This window comes from Crotalus tigris, unplaced genomic scaffold, assembly GCF_016545835.1.
Source record: "Crotalus tigris isolate CLP2741 ecotype Arizona unplaced genomic scaffold, ASM1654583v1 scf7180000017604.1628558, whole genome shotgun sequence".
In the NCBI taxonomy this organism is placed as follows: Eukaryota; Metazoa; Chordata; class Lepidosauria; order Squamata; family Viperidae; genus Crotalus; species Crotalus tigris.
In genome coordinates, this window is record NW_024096507.1 from 126487 (window position 1) to 142333 (window position 15847).

General features: G+C 35.8%; 1 protein-coding gene across 5 annotated transcripts in view; it reads right to left on the reverse strand.

The window, feature by feature from the left end:
• Window positions 1-15847, reverse strand: part of KIF2A (kinesin family member 2A) — a 61061-nt gene that overhangs the window by 25717 nt on the left and 19497 nt on the right. For all 5 annotated transcript variants that reach the window (XM_039319799.1, XM_039319807.1, XM_039319824.1 and 2 more), the window contains exons 6-10: window positions 15517-15617; window positions 11557-11652; window positions 10589-10643; window positions 2723-2885; window positions 538-628 (exon numbers count right to left, since the gene is read on the reverse strand). In XM_039319799.1, coding sequence (XP_039175733.1) covers window positions 538-628; window positions 2723-2885; window positions 10589-10643; window positions 11557-11652; window positions 15517-15617 — 506 coding nt within the window. The remainder of the gene's footprint in view (window positions 1-537; window positions 629-2722; window positions 2886-10588; window positions 10644-11556; window positions 11653-15516; window positions 15618-15847) is intronic.

Sequence of the window (15847 nt, forward strand, 5' to 3'; positions counted from 1 at the left end):
CCACTGGTTAATTGTTCTAACTGTCAGGAAGTTTCTCCTTAGTTCTAGGTTGCATCTCTCTTTGGTTAGTTTCCATCCATTGCTTCTTGTCTTGCCTTCAGGTGCTTTGGAGAATTGCTCTACTCCCTCTTCTTTGTGGCAGCCCCTGAGATATTGGAACACTGCTATCATGTCCCCCCTCGTCCTTCTCTTCATTAAACTAGACATACCCAGTTTCAGCAACAGTTCCTTATATGTTTTAGCCTCTAGTCCCTAATCATCTTTGTTGCTCTTCTCTGTACTCTTTCTAGAGTCCCAACATCTTTTTTACATCATGGTGACCAAAATTGGATGCAGTATTCCAAGTGTGGCCCTACCAAGGCATTGTAAAGTGGTATTAACACTTCACCTGATCTTGATTCTATCCCTCTATTAATGCAGCCTAGCACTGTGTTGGCTTTTTTGGCAGCTGCAGCACACTGCTGGCTCATATTTAAGTGATTGTCCACTAGGACTCCGAGTCACTCAAAGAATGTTGAAATTAGCAGGAAAACTTACATGGGTTTTTCCACTGCCTGTTTGCCCATATGCAAAACATGTAGCCATTCCTCTTTCAAATATAGTTTCCACTAGTGGTCTTGCAGTAAACCTTCAGCAAAAAAGAAAATAACATTCAACTATATTTAGTATTTAATTCAAAGCTCGTGAAGTTCCATACAGTCCACACTTTGCTACAATTCTTCTTCCATTCTTACACAAGATTTCAACAGCTGAGTTTAAGAGAATCAGTTATGATCAGAAATTATTTTTGAAAAACCGAAGAACCACTGAATACAACAGGCTCTTATTCTACCATCTATACACATCTTTTAAATTAGCTTAAAATACAAAAAAATATCTAGCATTTGTTAAGGTATGTGTATATTAGAGAGTTTGATATTCAGGCCAAAAAAGTGACATAAATAAAGCTTCTGGCCACAAATTCTTCCATGCCAAATTCATTGTCCTATAAGAAACTTTGTTCCAGACCTTATCAATAAGATTAAGGCAATGCAGGATATTGAAATGCTCCTTCCAGAATTCTGTGAGGATCAACTGGATGTCAGAGATGATCTCAAAGCATTTCTGGAAAAGCACCTTAGTGTACAATTCGAAATGACCTGCTGATCCATGGGCAGGAATCTTACAATGATGAAGCTGAACTCTTCCAGTAAGTCATCCTCCAAACCTGGAAGGTGGCAGGCACATTATCCAAAAGTAGGAGAGCTGTCAGGCAAATCTTTCTCCAGCAAATATTTTTTCACTGAGTGACCAAACACTTTATTTATGCACTCACTGAAAATTTGCCTTGTGATCCAAGCTTTGCTGTTTGCCCTCCACATAACAAGGAGTTTGCTTTTTGTGACGTTATGCTTCTTGAAAAGTCATGATTTTTCATTATGATAGAATAGCAGAAGTTTGATTTTTAAGTCCCCACCTGCATTCCCACACAATAATAGAGTAAACCTGTCCTTCATTGGTTTTGAGCCTTCTCCTTCTAATGCCTTCTCCTCTTTTGTTATGTAAATTCTGCTCATTTTTTTCCCAAAAAGTCCAGTCTCATCACAGTGAAAAACTTGGTGGGGAATAAAATCCTCAGTTTCTGTGTAGTCATGAAATCCACAGACAAATTTCATCAGCAGACTTTTTATTAGCACTCGCTGCCTCGCCATGCCTTACGACACCTATGGATACCCGGTCCTCTTTTTAAAATTGTAGAATTATCTTAGCATGTTAACAGTTTCGCTTTTTGACATATCATGCCTTCTGACACACTGTCCCCCACTAACTGCTTCTTGTTTACCCAAATTAATAATAGCCTTTCAACTCCCTTGAATGTTTGGGAATGCTGCTTTAATGTTGTTTTAACTTCTTTGGCAACATCAGCCTTTTTTTATTGCTTCTTTATTCTTAATGACAGTGGAGACTCTTGCTATTCCCTAGCATTATCAGTAATGTGAATGCTGCTCTCACATTTGTCTATTCTTTTTTTTTTCTGCTCATCAATGTGCGATGTAATTTTTTCTGCTCAGCGCCATCACTGCTCATTTTCTAGGACCCATGATTAGAAGTGCAAAAATACACAAAATGATCAGAAAAGCTAAGATAAAACCACAAGGGGATATGCATTGGCAAGACGTATCACATGACTAATACATGACCCTTTGTTTCGGCTGGAAAGAGCAGTGAGTCACGAGGCAGTGGATAAAAAAAGTTCTAGCTTACGCTTCGAGTACCAAACAAACCATGAGGGCAAAATTTTCCTATCATCATGCATCGAGTACCAAATTCGATGACTTTCAAAGCAGTCGAGTACCGAGGTACCATTGAATGTCTGGTTAATACTTTCCTTGCTAGTTTGGAATCAATACCACTTTTATTTTTAGCTTTCTTTGTACTACCTGCAGAACCAGAACTCAAGGAAAGTTACATGAAATAAAACATCCATTGTGAAAATTAAAAAAAATTAATTGTGACATGCCTGGAGCTTCCAGGGCTTTTTGCCAGCTTGTCATATAGCAGACTTTCCTGCAGACTCTCAAACAACTGCTCTGTTAGTTTGTAATAGCTTAACAGATGATACTGAGAAGAGATATCAATATCAATGAGAATACATTGAGTCAGCTATCCAAATTGGAGAGTAACATGAACTTGCAGAAAATGAAAAGCATCAGGTTTTACAGTGCACACAAACAATACATACCTGTAGACCATTTCATTAGGGGCACTGTCATCAAAGGCATAATCAAATCGGAATGTTTGGTTTTCTAAGTACCTTGTTAAATCTACTTTTTGCTTAGGTTCATGTACCATCACAACATCTTTGCTTGGAATTGTTATAACATCAAGGTCTTTCATTACAGTTTCTAGAGAGGAAATGAAACACTGCATTAATCTTCAGAATACCTGAATTTAACAACTGAAACACTCATACGACAGAGAGTGAAATTAACTGAATTAATTTGTGATGAAATAATTTGACATGTAAAAAGGTACTGTAGCACATATGGAAATTGGCTACAGTATCTTTTTATATAAAGATCATTCTGTGAATTTTTGATAAAAATCATGTTTGCCAAGCCTCATTCCAAATAAGAATTACCTTAGAAATTAAACTATGCAGAAAATTTGCACAAATTATACAATGCTGCCATTTTGCCATTTGTTTCACTTTTATGCAAAGACATCTACAAATTATAATTTAATATATTATTTACTATACTTAATGGATACATTGTTTACAAATATAATTAAAAACCACAAGGTTTAAATGAAAACATGAATTGTAAGGAATTTACAAAATTGAACCTAAAATATGCCTGGCTTTTTTCCAAATAGTCACCTCCTAGGTATCAATTCTTTATTTTTTCTCAGTATTTCTACATTCTAATCTAGAGGTCAGCAAACTATGGCCCCAAGATCAAATCTGTAAATGTCCAGGCAGGCAGCAGATTGCCAGCCAGGGTTAAGCCTCAATCAACTTCCTGGGGCAAGATGCAGATTTCCTGGATAGTGGTGGCAGCCTTCATACTTGCAGGACAGCATCGTCCAATGGCTGTCACGCATATTGGTCTGCAGACTTGCCAGCTGCACCTGCAGAGGTGAAGTGGATCTGGTCCTTTAGAGAAACAGTTTGCCAACCTTGTTCTACTGGACTGTGATTGAAACAAAATCAAATCAGTGCCTTGCACTAAGTTTAGAAATGAACACACTGAGCACAAACCACGGAGAATGAGTTTCATACAGTAATCCTCAAGGTAGAACCATTTGTTCAGTGACCATTCAAAATTATGATGGCACTGAATAAGGGACTTACAATCAGTCCTCAAAGTTATGACCACTGCAGTACCTCCTCCATGGTCTTGTGAACAAAATTGAGGCATTTAGCAACCAGCTTATACTTATGACGCATTGCAGCATCTTGCATTATGTAGTCACCATTTGCAACTTTCCCTGCTGGTTTCCCACAAGTCAATGGGGAAGCTAGCAAGGAAGGTTTCAAGTCAGATGGGTAAGTTTCCCCAACTCATCCAGTCTTTCTTTACTTATACATACTGCACCTTCCTTTTCCCATTTGCTCACAAGCTGTCAGGCCTAGTCCAAGACTGATGCAATATGGTCCAGTTTTTTATCTGCTCGCACCATACAGACAGCATGTTGCCTGACTAAACCTATACTATTCTGGATATAATGGATATAGTCTGGGAGATTCAAGGGAGTAGCTATCCTAAATCTCTTCCCCTTTCCAGAATCCAGCTCTGGGCTCTGCTATTTAATGAAAAGAAGGATGATAACAGTGTTCCAATATCTAAGGGATTACCACAAAGAAGAGGGAGTCAAGCTATTCTCCCAAGCACCTGAAGGCAGGACAAGAAACAATGTATGGAAACTAATCAAGGAGAGAAGCAACCTAGAATTAAGGAGAAATTTCCTGACAGTTAGAACAATTAATCAGTGGAACAACCTGCCTCCAGAAGTTGTGAATGCTCCAACACTGGAAGTTTTTAAGAAGAGACTGGACAACCATTTGTCTGAAATGGTATAGGGTTTCCTGCCTGAGCAGGGGGTAGGACTAGATGACCTCCAAATTCCTTCCAATCCAACTCTGTTATTTTATTTTTGGGTTTGCCCCCTCCTTGGAATGGGCTCCTTCCTTCTTGGGACTCTATAATTGTGTTACTGTAGTTTATAACATATTTATGTACCCACCAATGTCCTTCCCAAACCTCCTTTGGGCCATGCACCCCAGGTCTTTTTTCCCCAGCCTTCCTGCACTCACACATTTATGGAGCCACCCCCTTTCCCTTGCCCCCCTGTGCTTGTACACACCCACCAGCACCGTCCTTCCCTGGCCTTCTTGCACTCATGCCACGCAACACATTTCTCCAGGGATCATTCCAAACTGCATAACTACTTCATCATGATGAATGTACCCCTGTTTAAAATAACCATCTTCTCTATTTTAAAACTGGACACCAATGGTAAGGTGGAATTCATTATCAATAGTTTGGTCCCTATTCTTATTGATTTGTAAACTTACATTCTGGTAAATTACATTTATTATTTTTCACTGATAAAATTCATGCATATTTTAATATGCCTGTATGTGTGTGTCTTCAAATCTTTGTTAATTCCAGGTGACTACGTGGACTACTCTGCAGTTTCCTTAGTAAAGTTTCAGAAGTGGCTTGCCACTGCTTTCTTCCTAGGACTTAGAGAGAATGACTGCCCAAGGTCACCCAGCTAGCTCTGTGTGCTAGAACTCAGCCTTCCCCCCACCCACCTTTGTAACTCAATTCCTTAACTACTACATCAAACTGGTCTTTATGCCTTTTGAGCAGTGTAATCTTTAAAATATTATCGGTCACACGTATGAAGGTGAATATATCCTACATTATCAGTCATAGCTCAATTTAATCCTGATCCATTTATAATGCAATATTCTAAAAAAGTGTGTTTAACAATGTATGAATCAGTAACATATTTCAGAAAATGAAAACTATCCCTCATGATTTTATCAAAATCTAGTTCTGTACGATTCTTAACACCAATTGTTAACTGTATGAAATGTCTGGCTCAGCAAAAACATGAAAAAAGCCCAGTGTACCAAAAGAAAAGCAAACAAAAAATGCTTTGTACCATCAAATACATTCATATATCCTTTTTCTGTGGGAAGATATTCCTCTAGGCATAAAACTAAACACACTGAATGTTCTTTCATACAAAATACATTGTTTTACAATAAATATTCCAACTATGCTCTTTTGACATTATATGAAATTAAAGCAACTGAAGTTTAGTTTCAAATGATGCATATGTGTTTAGTTTTTTTTTACAGTTACTAAACAATAAAACTAATTCTAGTGGTCAATATTTGCAAATTAAGTACACAGGAATATCACCAAAGGAAATAGCTAACGGTAAGGAAAACCTTGCTCTTTAAAATAAATTTAAAATAAAATTTAAAATAAAATCATTATAAAATCTACAGCTTTTGCTAATTGTTTTTAGCAAATTTATCTAGAGCAACGTTCTCTAGAATGTTTAGAATAATTTCATTAAATGTTGCATGCCAAACATTTAAAGCATATGTTAATACTTGCTAAAAAAAATCTATAATTTATATAGCCACTCAATTAACACTGTCATTTTATTTAACATTTTTAAACAGCCATTATCCACTCAAGAAAAATATGATGGAGACAAATTGTCTTGCAGATAACCTGGGCCTGTACAATGTAGATTTATAGGTAATAATAAATGCCTTGAATTGTATCCAGAACCCCACTAGGAACCAGTGCTGTCTTTCTATTCTGTTAAAGTTTTTATCTTTTCATTTTGTTTCTTCCTCACTGGACTTCTTAATTCTAAATTTCTTCCAAACATTTAGTCCATGGCTTGAACAATTTTTAGCTCATACCAGTTTTGAGTGACAAAAATAAACACCTCTCGGTCTCCAGTTTTTTCAGTTGCTGCTTTCACTGTTGTCTTTTCTTATCAGGAGAATCTATCTTTCAATTTGCTCTTTATTCATCTCCTGGGCTTTGGCTCAGTTTATTGAGCTTTTTCCTCACAGGCAGCCATTTTGTCTTCCCTTCTTCTCATCTCCTGCCCAGCATTGCAGTTTGATTGGCAACTGGGTCATCCTGATGATGGGGGAGTGCCAAGAAGGGAGGGAGAGGGAAGAAGAAGCATAGGTGCATATCACCTGCTCAGGCAGTCTGTCCCTCTACAGGGCCATATTCCAAAAATAGGTAATGGCACAAAAAAAAGTAAGATAAAATTAGTTGAACTAATGACTACTAATTAAAATCATAGTAAAAAAAGATATCCTGTTTGAAAAATTGGTCCATTTGCTGATACACACACTATTTTTTCAGAGACAAAATCACAATCCATCCCATATATCACATACAAATATAGAGAGAATGAATGAGTGAGAAACTGATGTAATCTCAAGTAAGCAGAAAACAGATATTCATATCCCACTGACTTCATGAGCATAAACATAAGAAAAATTGTGTCAAGTCAGTGTTGACTCTTAAAACCACATAGATATATCTTCTTCTGTATGATCTGTCCCCAAACACGCTCTTCCAGTTTTCCAACTGTGTAGCCATCATTGCTGTAATTATGCCCATCCACCTTGCTCCTGGCTGCCCTCCTCCTTTTTTCCTTCCACATTTTCCAAAATTATGGACTTCTCAGGAGAGCCAGGTCTATGCATAACATATCAAAATATGGTAATTGGATTCTAGTCATTTGTGCGAGTGTTAATTTGTTTTATGATCTATTTCTGTTTTCATGGCTATCCATAGTGTTCTTGAAGACTTCTCCAACATCAACATTCAAATGTATCGATACCTTTTCTATACTGTTCTTCAAAGTCTAACATTCACTTTCATAAAGTGCCAAAGGAAAAACATTGCTTGCACAATTCTGATATTGTTGGTACAGACAGGTTATTGCATACAAGTATCTTTTCCAAGAATTCAATGCTACATTGCCCTCCAAGTATACTTCTTGACTGCTAGTTCCTTTACTCTTTACTGTTGATAGTTTGAGGAAGTGAAACTGGGATTTTTGTCTGCTGTTGGGAAAAACCAGTTTCAGCCAAACAAAAACAGTTCTCACCCTACTTCTCCAAGAGTTAGTACAGCTCATGCTTTTGCCCAAAGAACTGTAAACGTTTACAGCTCCCAAAACCTGAGAGATGGGCTCAAACACTAATTCATTCATTCACTCATAAATTTACTTACAAGCATCTGCGCTGGTGTTCCAGCTGCCTGGCTAAATGAGCTACACCATGCCATTTTCAAGGATGTGCCAACTTCCAGAGGCAGCCTCACTCCACCCAGGCCCTTAAGCTTACAAAAGACAAAGTGTGTGTGGGCGTGTAGAACAAAAAGAGATTTAAAAAATAGCAAGCAGACAGGGAAGCAGAAGGCGACCTTTGGAGATTGACAATAATTAGCAGGCAGGCAAAAGAGCTATCAAGCATGCTACACGACTACAAGCTATGGTAAGTAGCATATCCTGGTAAGATTCCTGCCTGTAGCAGCTCAGCTGGAGTGCTTAAAAGCAACATATATTTTACTGGGTAAAATATAAGTGGTTTATCAATGCTTTCTCCCACAGTATGAAATGATGGCTCTTGCTATTGTCACTGTATTTATCATTTACCTCTAGCATCTTCCTATATTACATTGTGCGCACAATTATTAGGCAAATGAGTATTTTGACCATATCATTTTCATGCATATTTTCCACCTCCAAGCTGTATAAACCTGAATGCTTAGTGGATATAAACATATCAGATGGTGTGTATTTGTGTAATGAGGGAGGGTATGGCCCAAGGAGATCAACATCCTATATCAAGTTTGGTATAATTATTAGGCAGCTTCTTTTCCTCAGGCAAAGGGGGCTAAAAAAGAGATTTAACTGACTCTGAAAAGTCAAAAATTGTAAATTCTTTCAGAGAGATGCAGCACTTTTGAAATTGCTAAGCTATTGGGGTGTGATCATAGAACCATCAAATGTTTTGTTGCAAATAAGTCAGCAGGGTCCCAAGAAACATGTTGAGAAAAAAAAGACACAGATTAACTGCCAAAGATTTGAGAAGAATCAAAAGCGAAGCTACCAGGAATCCATTATCCTCCACTACAGTCATATTCCATAACTTCAACCTACCTGGAATGCCCAGAAGTACAAAGTGCTCAGAGACATGGCCAAGGTAAGGAAGGCTGAAACGCGACCACCACTGAACAAGATACATAAGTTGAAATGGCAAGACTGGGCCAAGAAATATCTGAAGACAGATTTTTCAAAGGTTTTATGGACTGATGAGATGAATGACTCGATGGACCAAATGGATGGGCCTGTGGATGGATTGGTAATGGGCAGAGAGATCCACTTCAACTTAAATGTCAGCAAGGTGGAGGTGGGGTATGGGCTGGTATTATTAAAAATGAACTAGTTGGACCTTTTGGGGTTGAAGATGGACTCAAAATCAACTCCAAACCTACTGCCAGTTTTTAGAAGACCCTTTTTTCAAGCAGTGGTACAGGAAAAACTCTGCATTTTTCAAGAAGACCATGATTTGTATGCAGGCCAATGCTCTATCGCATGCATCAAAGTACTCCATTGCGTGGCTAGCCAGTAAAGGCCTTAAAGATGAAAGAATAATGACATGGCCCTCTTCTTCACCTAACCAAAACCCTATTGAAAACTTGTGGGCCCTTCTTAAATGGGAGATTTATGATGAAGGAAAACAGTACATCTCTCTGAACAGTGTCTGGGAGGTTGTGGTTGCTACTGTACTTGATCAACAGATCAAGAAACTGACACAACTCCATGAATGGAAGGCTTATGACTATTATTGAAAAGAAAGGTGGCAATATCAATCATTGATTTTTTTGTGATATGTCAGAAATATTTATTTGTACATTTTGAGTTGTTTGTTTATTATTCTCACTTTAACAGATGCAAATAAATGAGATGGCAAATTTTTGTTTTTCATTTAATTGCAGGATAATTTTACAGACTAATAATTGCCCAATAATTGTGCACACATAGCTATTCAACTAAGAAAGCTTTTACTTTCTTAAATATTCAGATTTGAGGTTTATTAACATTTTGTATTGACCGAGAGCACTGTAGTTGTTCAATAAGAAAATTAATCCTCCAAAATACAACTTGCCTAATAATTGTGTACACAGTATACTGCTGTTCAATGGACAGACCAAGTTCTAAGTATATTTTTCTGGCAAAATAGCCATTGAACTCTATACAACTTGTTACAAAATAAGCATTTCTATATTTAACCAATAAAAGTTTCCTAAACCCAGTCCAAAATCCTTCAAAAGCACAGCCCGTTAACTTGTTCATACATACACATTCCAGAACTGATAAACCAGCAAAATGTATTCTCTGTTATTAGTAGCTTAGATTCAAAAGTTTCAGGTACAGTAAATACAATTTTAGTTTGTCATCTATTTTGATTACAATTTTAAAAGAGTTAATAAAAACTTGTTTTCTTATAAGGCTATTAACAAAAAATTTTCCCTCCCACCTTCAAATTTCTCCTTTCTTAAAAAATCATTTTTTTCATTTCACAATATAAACAATTCCAAAATAATTTCCATTTTCTAATACCATAATTCAGCTTTTCTACAGATTACAGTTTGAGCTATCCCATCACTTATCTGAGATCTAAGATATGTCCTTTCTCGTTCTAGTATGGTGAGCAAATAAAAAAGTCCAGTTACTAATTTCAGATTTCAAATGTATATTTTCATTAACTTTAAAAAATTGAGCAAATGCATTTCTATGTTTACAATTATTACATTCTAATTCTATAAAATTTTGATTACCTCATCTCTAAACTAATTTTTAACTATTTACACTTCAAAAAGGCTGGGTTGAAAGAAGGAACTTAAAATGTAACAACTTAAAACTTATTTACACATTCTAAAATCAAGTTCAGCTGTGTATATAGATTCAAAATTATACACATTTGAAAACTATCTTATGATCCCACTTAAAATCTGTATGTTAAAATGAGGCATACCTTTTTTATTGAGTGGTCGTTTTCGAACACATACACATATTCTGTGCTCATCAATCTTTTTGTTTTCCAAAAAAAGAAACAAAATGGAAATGAAATGAGTTAAGTCAAAATTGTACCTGAAATTAAAACTCAAAGAGAAAGATATTCAAGCAATCGTATATAAGGTTATATAATTGTCTACTTTTTAAAATACCAATGATCTAAAAGTCATTGTTATGTATACATAACATTCCACAGTGAAATATGTTTAAATTAGTTACAGGTTCCTATAGGTTTTCAAGGTAAAACACTCCATGTGGTTTAGGCTAATTCTTTTGGACAATTTGAATACCTCATCCAACAATAGTGAATGAATGACATATTTTATTATTCATATTGCTGTAAAAACTACAGCTCCAAAACAAAGATGTGATAAGTTAGTTTTATCTGTAATACAAAAATATTTCTTAAGAGAGACATGATTTTATATTCTCTATTTAATTTTCCTAATCTCAAATGTACAGTTAAGCTCTTCTGTAAGCATAGGTTCCCATGGCTGAGATTTGCCAGTTCCCCCCTCATAGCAGGTAAACACCAACAAGACACAAAAACATCTTAAAGTAATAACTGAACTGGTTCCTAAACCTAGATGTGAATTGAAGAAAGGTGAAACTTTCTAATAACTTAAGCGTAAAGTTAATTTCAGAGTTAAGGGCAAAACATTACTGCAAATTTTCTTAAAGAAGTCAATTGAAGAAAACTCTCAAACAGTAAAAAATAATAATAACATGAATTATCTCTTTGAAATGAAATGTTAAAGTTTATTATTTAAGATTCAGTTCTCAGATTTGTTAGGAAAGAAATCACTAAAAGTGAACATTTATTTAAATACTATTCCAATTTCACAACTTATTCCCTGTTGACCATATTATTATTATTCAACATGTATGTAAAACTTCTTTTAATGTTTACATATTAACAAAACTTACAGGATCTGCAGTTGTTAGTGGTCTATAATCCAAACTTCCTCTGAAATCTTTGATCATACACATGATTTCATAATTTGGATTTGTGGCATCTACATCCTAAGAGAAAAAAATTATTATTAAAAGCATATTACAAATAATTATGATAAATATTACAAGAGAATCCTGGAGATAATAGGCTTGTAAATATCAATTTTTCTTCTCAAATTTTTGTATGAGAAATTAGACCCAATTCTCAATTCAAATATATGTTTAATAATGTGTAATGTAAAATGAACAAACTTTTGGTGCCTGTTGCAATCAACATTTTTGGCAGTAGATGGGGTAATGATGCAAGTGGATAGCTCCATGTTGTGCATATGGTTACCTATTATTACTCTGGAAAGAGTGTATAGTAGTGGCCAAAATTGTGGAAACCTTTTCGGAAAAGTGTACAATAGAAATGCCACCTTTGGTTAAGTTTCCACCAATTTTTCTTCTAATTTCTTTATAACTATAGCCTTCTTCACTTAATAATACTATTTTACATCACTTTCTGGGCAACCAGTCAACTCTTTGCACTATTACTTTAATTTTATTATGTTTTACAAGCTCACTAAATGAAAGAACACAAAAAAACCCAACCAACTTGATAACGACCACATAACACACTGACAAATGTCCTCCTCTCAGCTTCAGTACATGACATCAATAACTGAATCCTACCGTGATCTGATTGGCTCATTGCCAAAACAATGATTGGCTCTCTAAACACTCATGCTCATTGGCTACAATCAGATGAAGGAAAGCTACCTGATATCATCCTAAGCAAATTGTGCTTCCTTTTTCTGGTTATTTGACTATAACTTTTCATAGAATACAGTACAGATAATTGAACAATCTTTGTTGCATTACATTCTTGATTAAATTATCTTTCCATTAATATATAATTTTATAGTACTACTCCAAAAAAAGGTGGTGTTATTAGCCATCAAATCTCAAAAATACACTTTTCCCAAAAGGTTTCCACAATTTTGGCCACTACTGTAGGAGTAATAAAATTTACTGGTCAGGCTTTATTTATATATTCATTCAGTCACCACATTTTTACAACATCTATCCCACTTCATGTGTGCTACCTGCTCTAACACATGCCAGCAAAACATGAGCACTAACCTCACAATCAATACGAAAGCTACGAGTGGCACAAAGAGCCATGGAAAAATACATGCTCGGCATCACAAGACAAGATAGAAAAACCTGCACGTAGATTAGAGAACAAACGAAAATATACAATGCCATCAAAAGAGTAAAAGAATTAAAATGGAAATGGGCTGGTCACATAGCAAGAAGAACTGATGGCAGGTGGACTAAGGCAGTCATAGAATGGATTCCACTTGATAAAAAGTGTCCACAAAAGAGACAACATCAGCAAGTATTGCAGGCCCAACTGGCAAAGGAAAGCTCAAGACCGTATTGGTTGGAATAGACAATGGCTAGAATGATGATGATCCCACCTCAGTGATTCTGGCAAAACCTACCCTAAGCAGCATACATTCCAATGTAGTAAAATGTTAGAATGTAGTACCATAAGCATAACATAACAATATACATTTCATATCATGTATCTCACACTGAGGAACAATCATATCCCAAAAAATTGATTATTCTTTGTGGGAGTGAGGAAACCCCTATTGTCAACTCAGATCCCCAAAGTTTCTTGGAAAAAGGCAAATTACAACTGCTTTATTAAATGGCAACTATGCCAGATTAGGTATTGACAATACTGGGGAATGAGAAATGCTGTTTTTCATAAAAAAGTGCCAGTGACCAAAAAGCTTTTTGACTTCATGGATCTGGTGGTTATGTAGCATTTCACCACCCACATTCAATCATTTGGTTGCACATTTTGAAAGTAGTGAAATGAAGGAATGATTATGGATCTTCAGATCAAACAAGTATCTGAAATATTGCTATTTATTTTATTATCAAATTTATTACACTGTAAACTTTTAAAGCCTCTAAATTAGTGCTTCCTAAACCTAAGTTATCTAAAATTGGGTATAAGTGGCCCTTTTTTGGGATAATAACACATAAACATATTACCCAAACACACCAGGGATATTTAAATTGCCTTAAAGTTTTTTACCTACATTGGGTAAAAAGGAATTTCTCATAAGTGGTTTGGGTAATGAAGCAAAATGTTTGGGAAGCATTGCTCTAAATCAGCAGCCCCCAACCTTTTGGGCACCAAGGACCAGTTCCCTGGACCAGAGGGGGCTGCCTGCATCTGGCAAATAGGATTTCACTTGTTTGTGCTGCCCGCTTTCTGGCATGCCGCGATCCAGTGTCGGTCCACGGACCGAGGGTTAGGGACCCCTGCTCTAAATAGTTAATAAAACTATACAGCAATAATTAAAATTTAAAGTACAAAAGTCATCAACATTAAAACCCTGAATTTATATCATAAAGACTTTCCAAAAACCATCCAAGGAAGTTTTGAATTCAACTCCTAAAGAATCAATCACTTCACTGCATTATGGGATATTGGAAATAATAAAAATATTTGATCTTCAAATAACCCTCTTTATCTTGAAATCCTGGCTTGCATCGAACGACAGGAGCATGCTAAAGCTCATCTTGGCTACAACTGCAAGATTATTAGCATTTATTTTTTATTAGACTGATCAACGGTGTCATCATTATTGTCAGGGAAAATAGTGCTTGGATTGGACTAACCCTGATTATCTTTCCTATTCCTTCTTTATTTTAATAAAAAATGAACTTATTGTTCACGATGAACAATAAGTCATTATCTTCACTATCTATCAACCCATACAATGATGACCACAGTAAATGGAAAAAATAAAATGGTTAAAACCATGATTTAACAGTGAAATGACAGCAAGAAAACAACTATGTTGAATTTCTGTACAACTAACAGAAAGGGGAAGGCTATGATAGATCTGAACAAAGATAGCCTGATTTTGATGAGTATATGCTGGGAAGATTTAATTATCGGGATGGAACCTCCAGCTAGACTGGAGGGAGGTGTTAAAAGATGGCCTGGCTTAGAGTCCTTGCACTGCAGGAAGTTGCAAGTCTGACCTCCCCCACAATCCGTAAAGCCTTATCTGACCAATCCCAAAGGAATGTGATCAGTCTGGTGAGATTTTTATATCATGGCTGACTAATAATGAAACTTCTGCTTGAGATTGTTCATGAATGGTTCTGGATGCTTGTGTCTGACAATTATGAATAGGTGTAATCTAGAATGATATAGATCAGGGGTCTTCAAACTTGGCCCTTTCATGACTTGTGGACTTCAACTCCCAGAATTCCTCAGCCAGGCACGCTGGCTGAGGAATTCTGGGAGTTAAGTCCACAAGTCACCAAAGGACCAAGTTTGAAGACTCCTGATATAAATGCATAATGACTAGGAATTCATAGGTGGTTGATAGTTGCATATTATTCTCTAATTAATGATCATTACAGAAATTTATAATCAATGGGAAAATTTTAGGAAAAAATGTCTAATATTCTGAATGAATAAGATCCATATTATTCTGCTAAGGGAGATGAGGGATGGGTGGGAATAACATGAAGAGGACCATTAAGTAATTTAAGAATGGTATGACTACTATCATAATTACTGATAAAGATTGAGAAATTAATGAAGCTTATAAGAGTGAATGCGGGACAGATTGTTTTATGGTAGTCAAAACTGATCTAATAAATATAGCCATAGAAAGACAAAAGTTAAAAATTACTACGGCAAGAAGTACAACTCTTGCATTAAGATGCATTGTAAAATAGATTAACCTCCCAATAAGGGGAATGGAAAATGATGTGAAAAAGAGAATACGGAAGCTGCTTGGAACAGAATAAAAAGATTCTGGAGAGGATTTAATTCAAAGCATTTTTTTAAAATGTTTAGAAAAATATGAACTGTACCAGAAGTACTATTAATGAAAAAATTAAAACCTGTGCTCGTTTCTCTCTAATTTCCTGTTGCTGTAATCTTCGTCTTTCACGCTTTTCTTGCAATTTTTCAACTTCTTTCACACAATTTGATTTTCTACGTGCTTAAAAAAGAAAGACAACTTTTGTCATACAATGTATTTCAAGTGTTCAGTTTTTTAGTTAGTAAGACTGAGAACTGTCCATGTTAATTTAATTCAATATAAATGGGTTTAAAAATTCCTAATATATAAGCATCTTCTAAATAACCATTTTGAGTTGTGGGAGATGGTATGAAGAAATTGCTATGTTCACATAGCCGGCCAGTAATATATTCTGGTTGCTATTCTGCTGC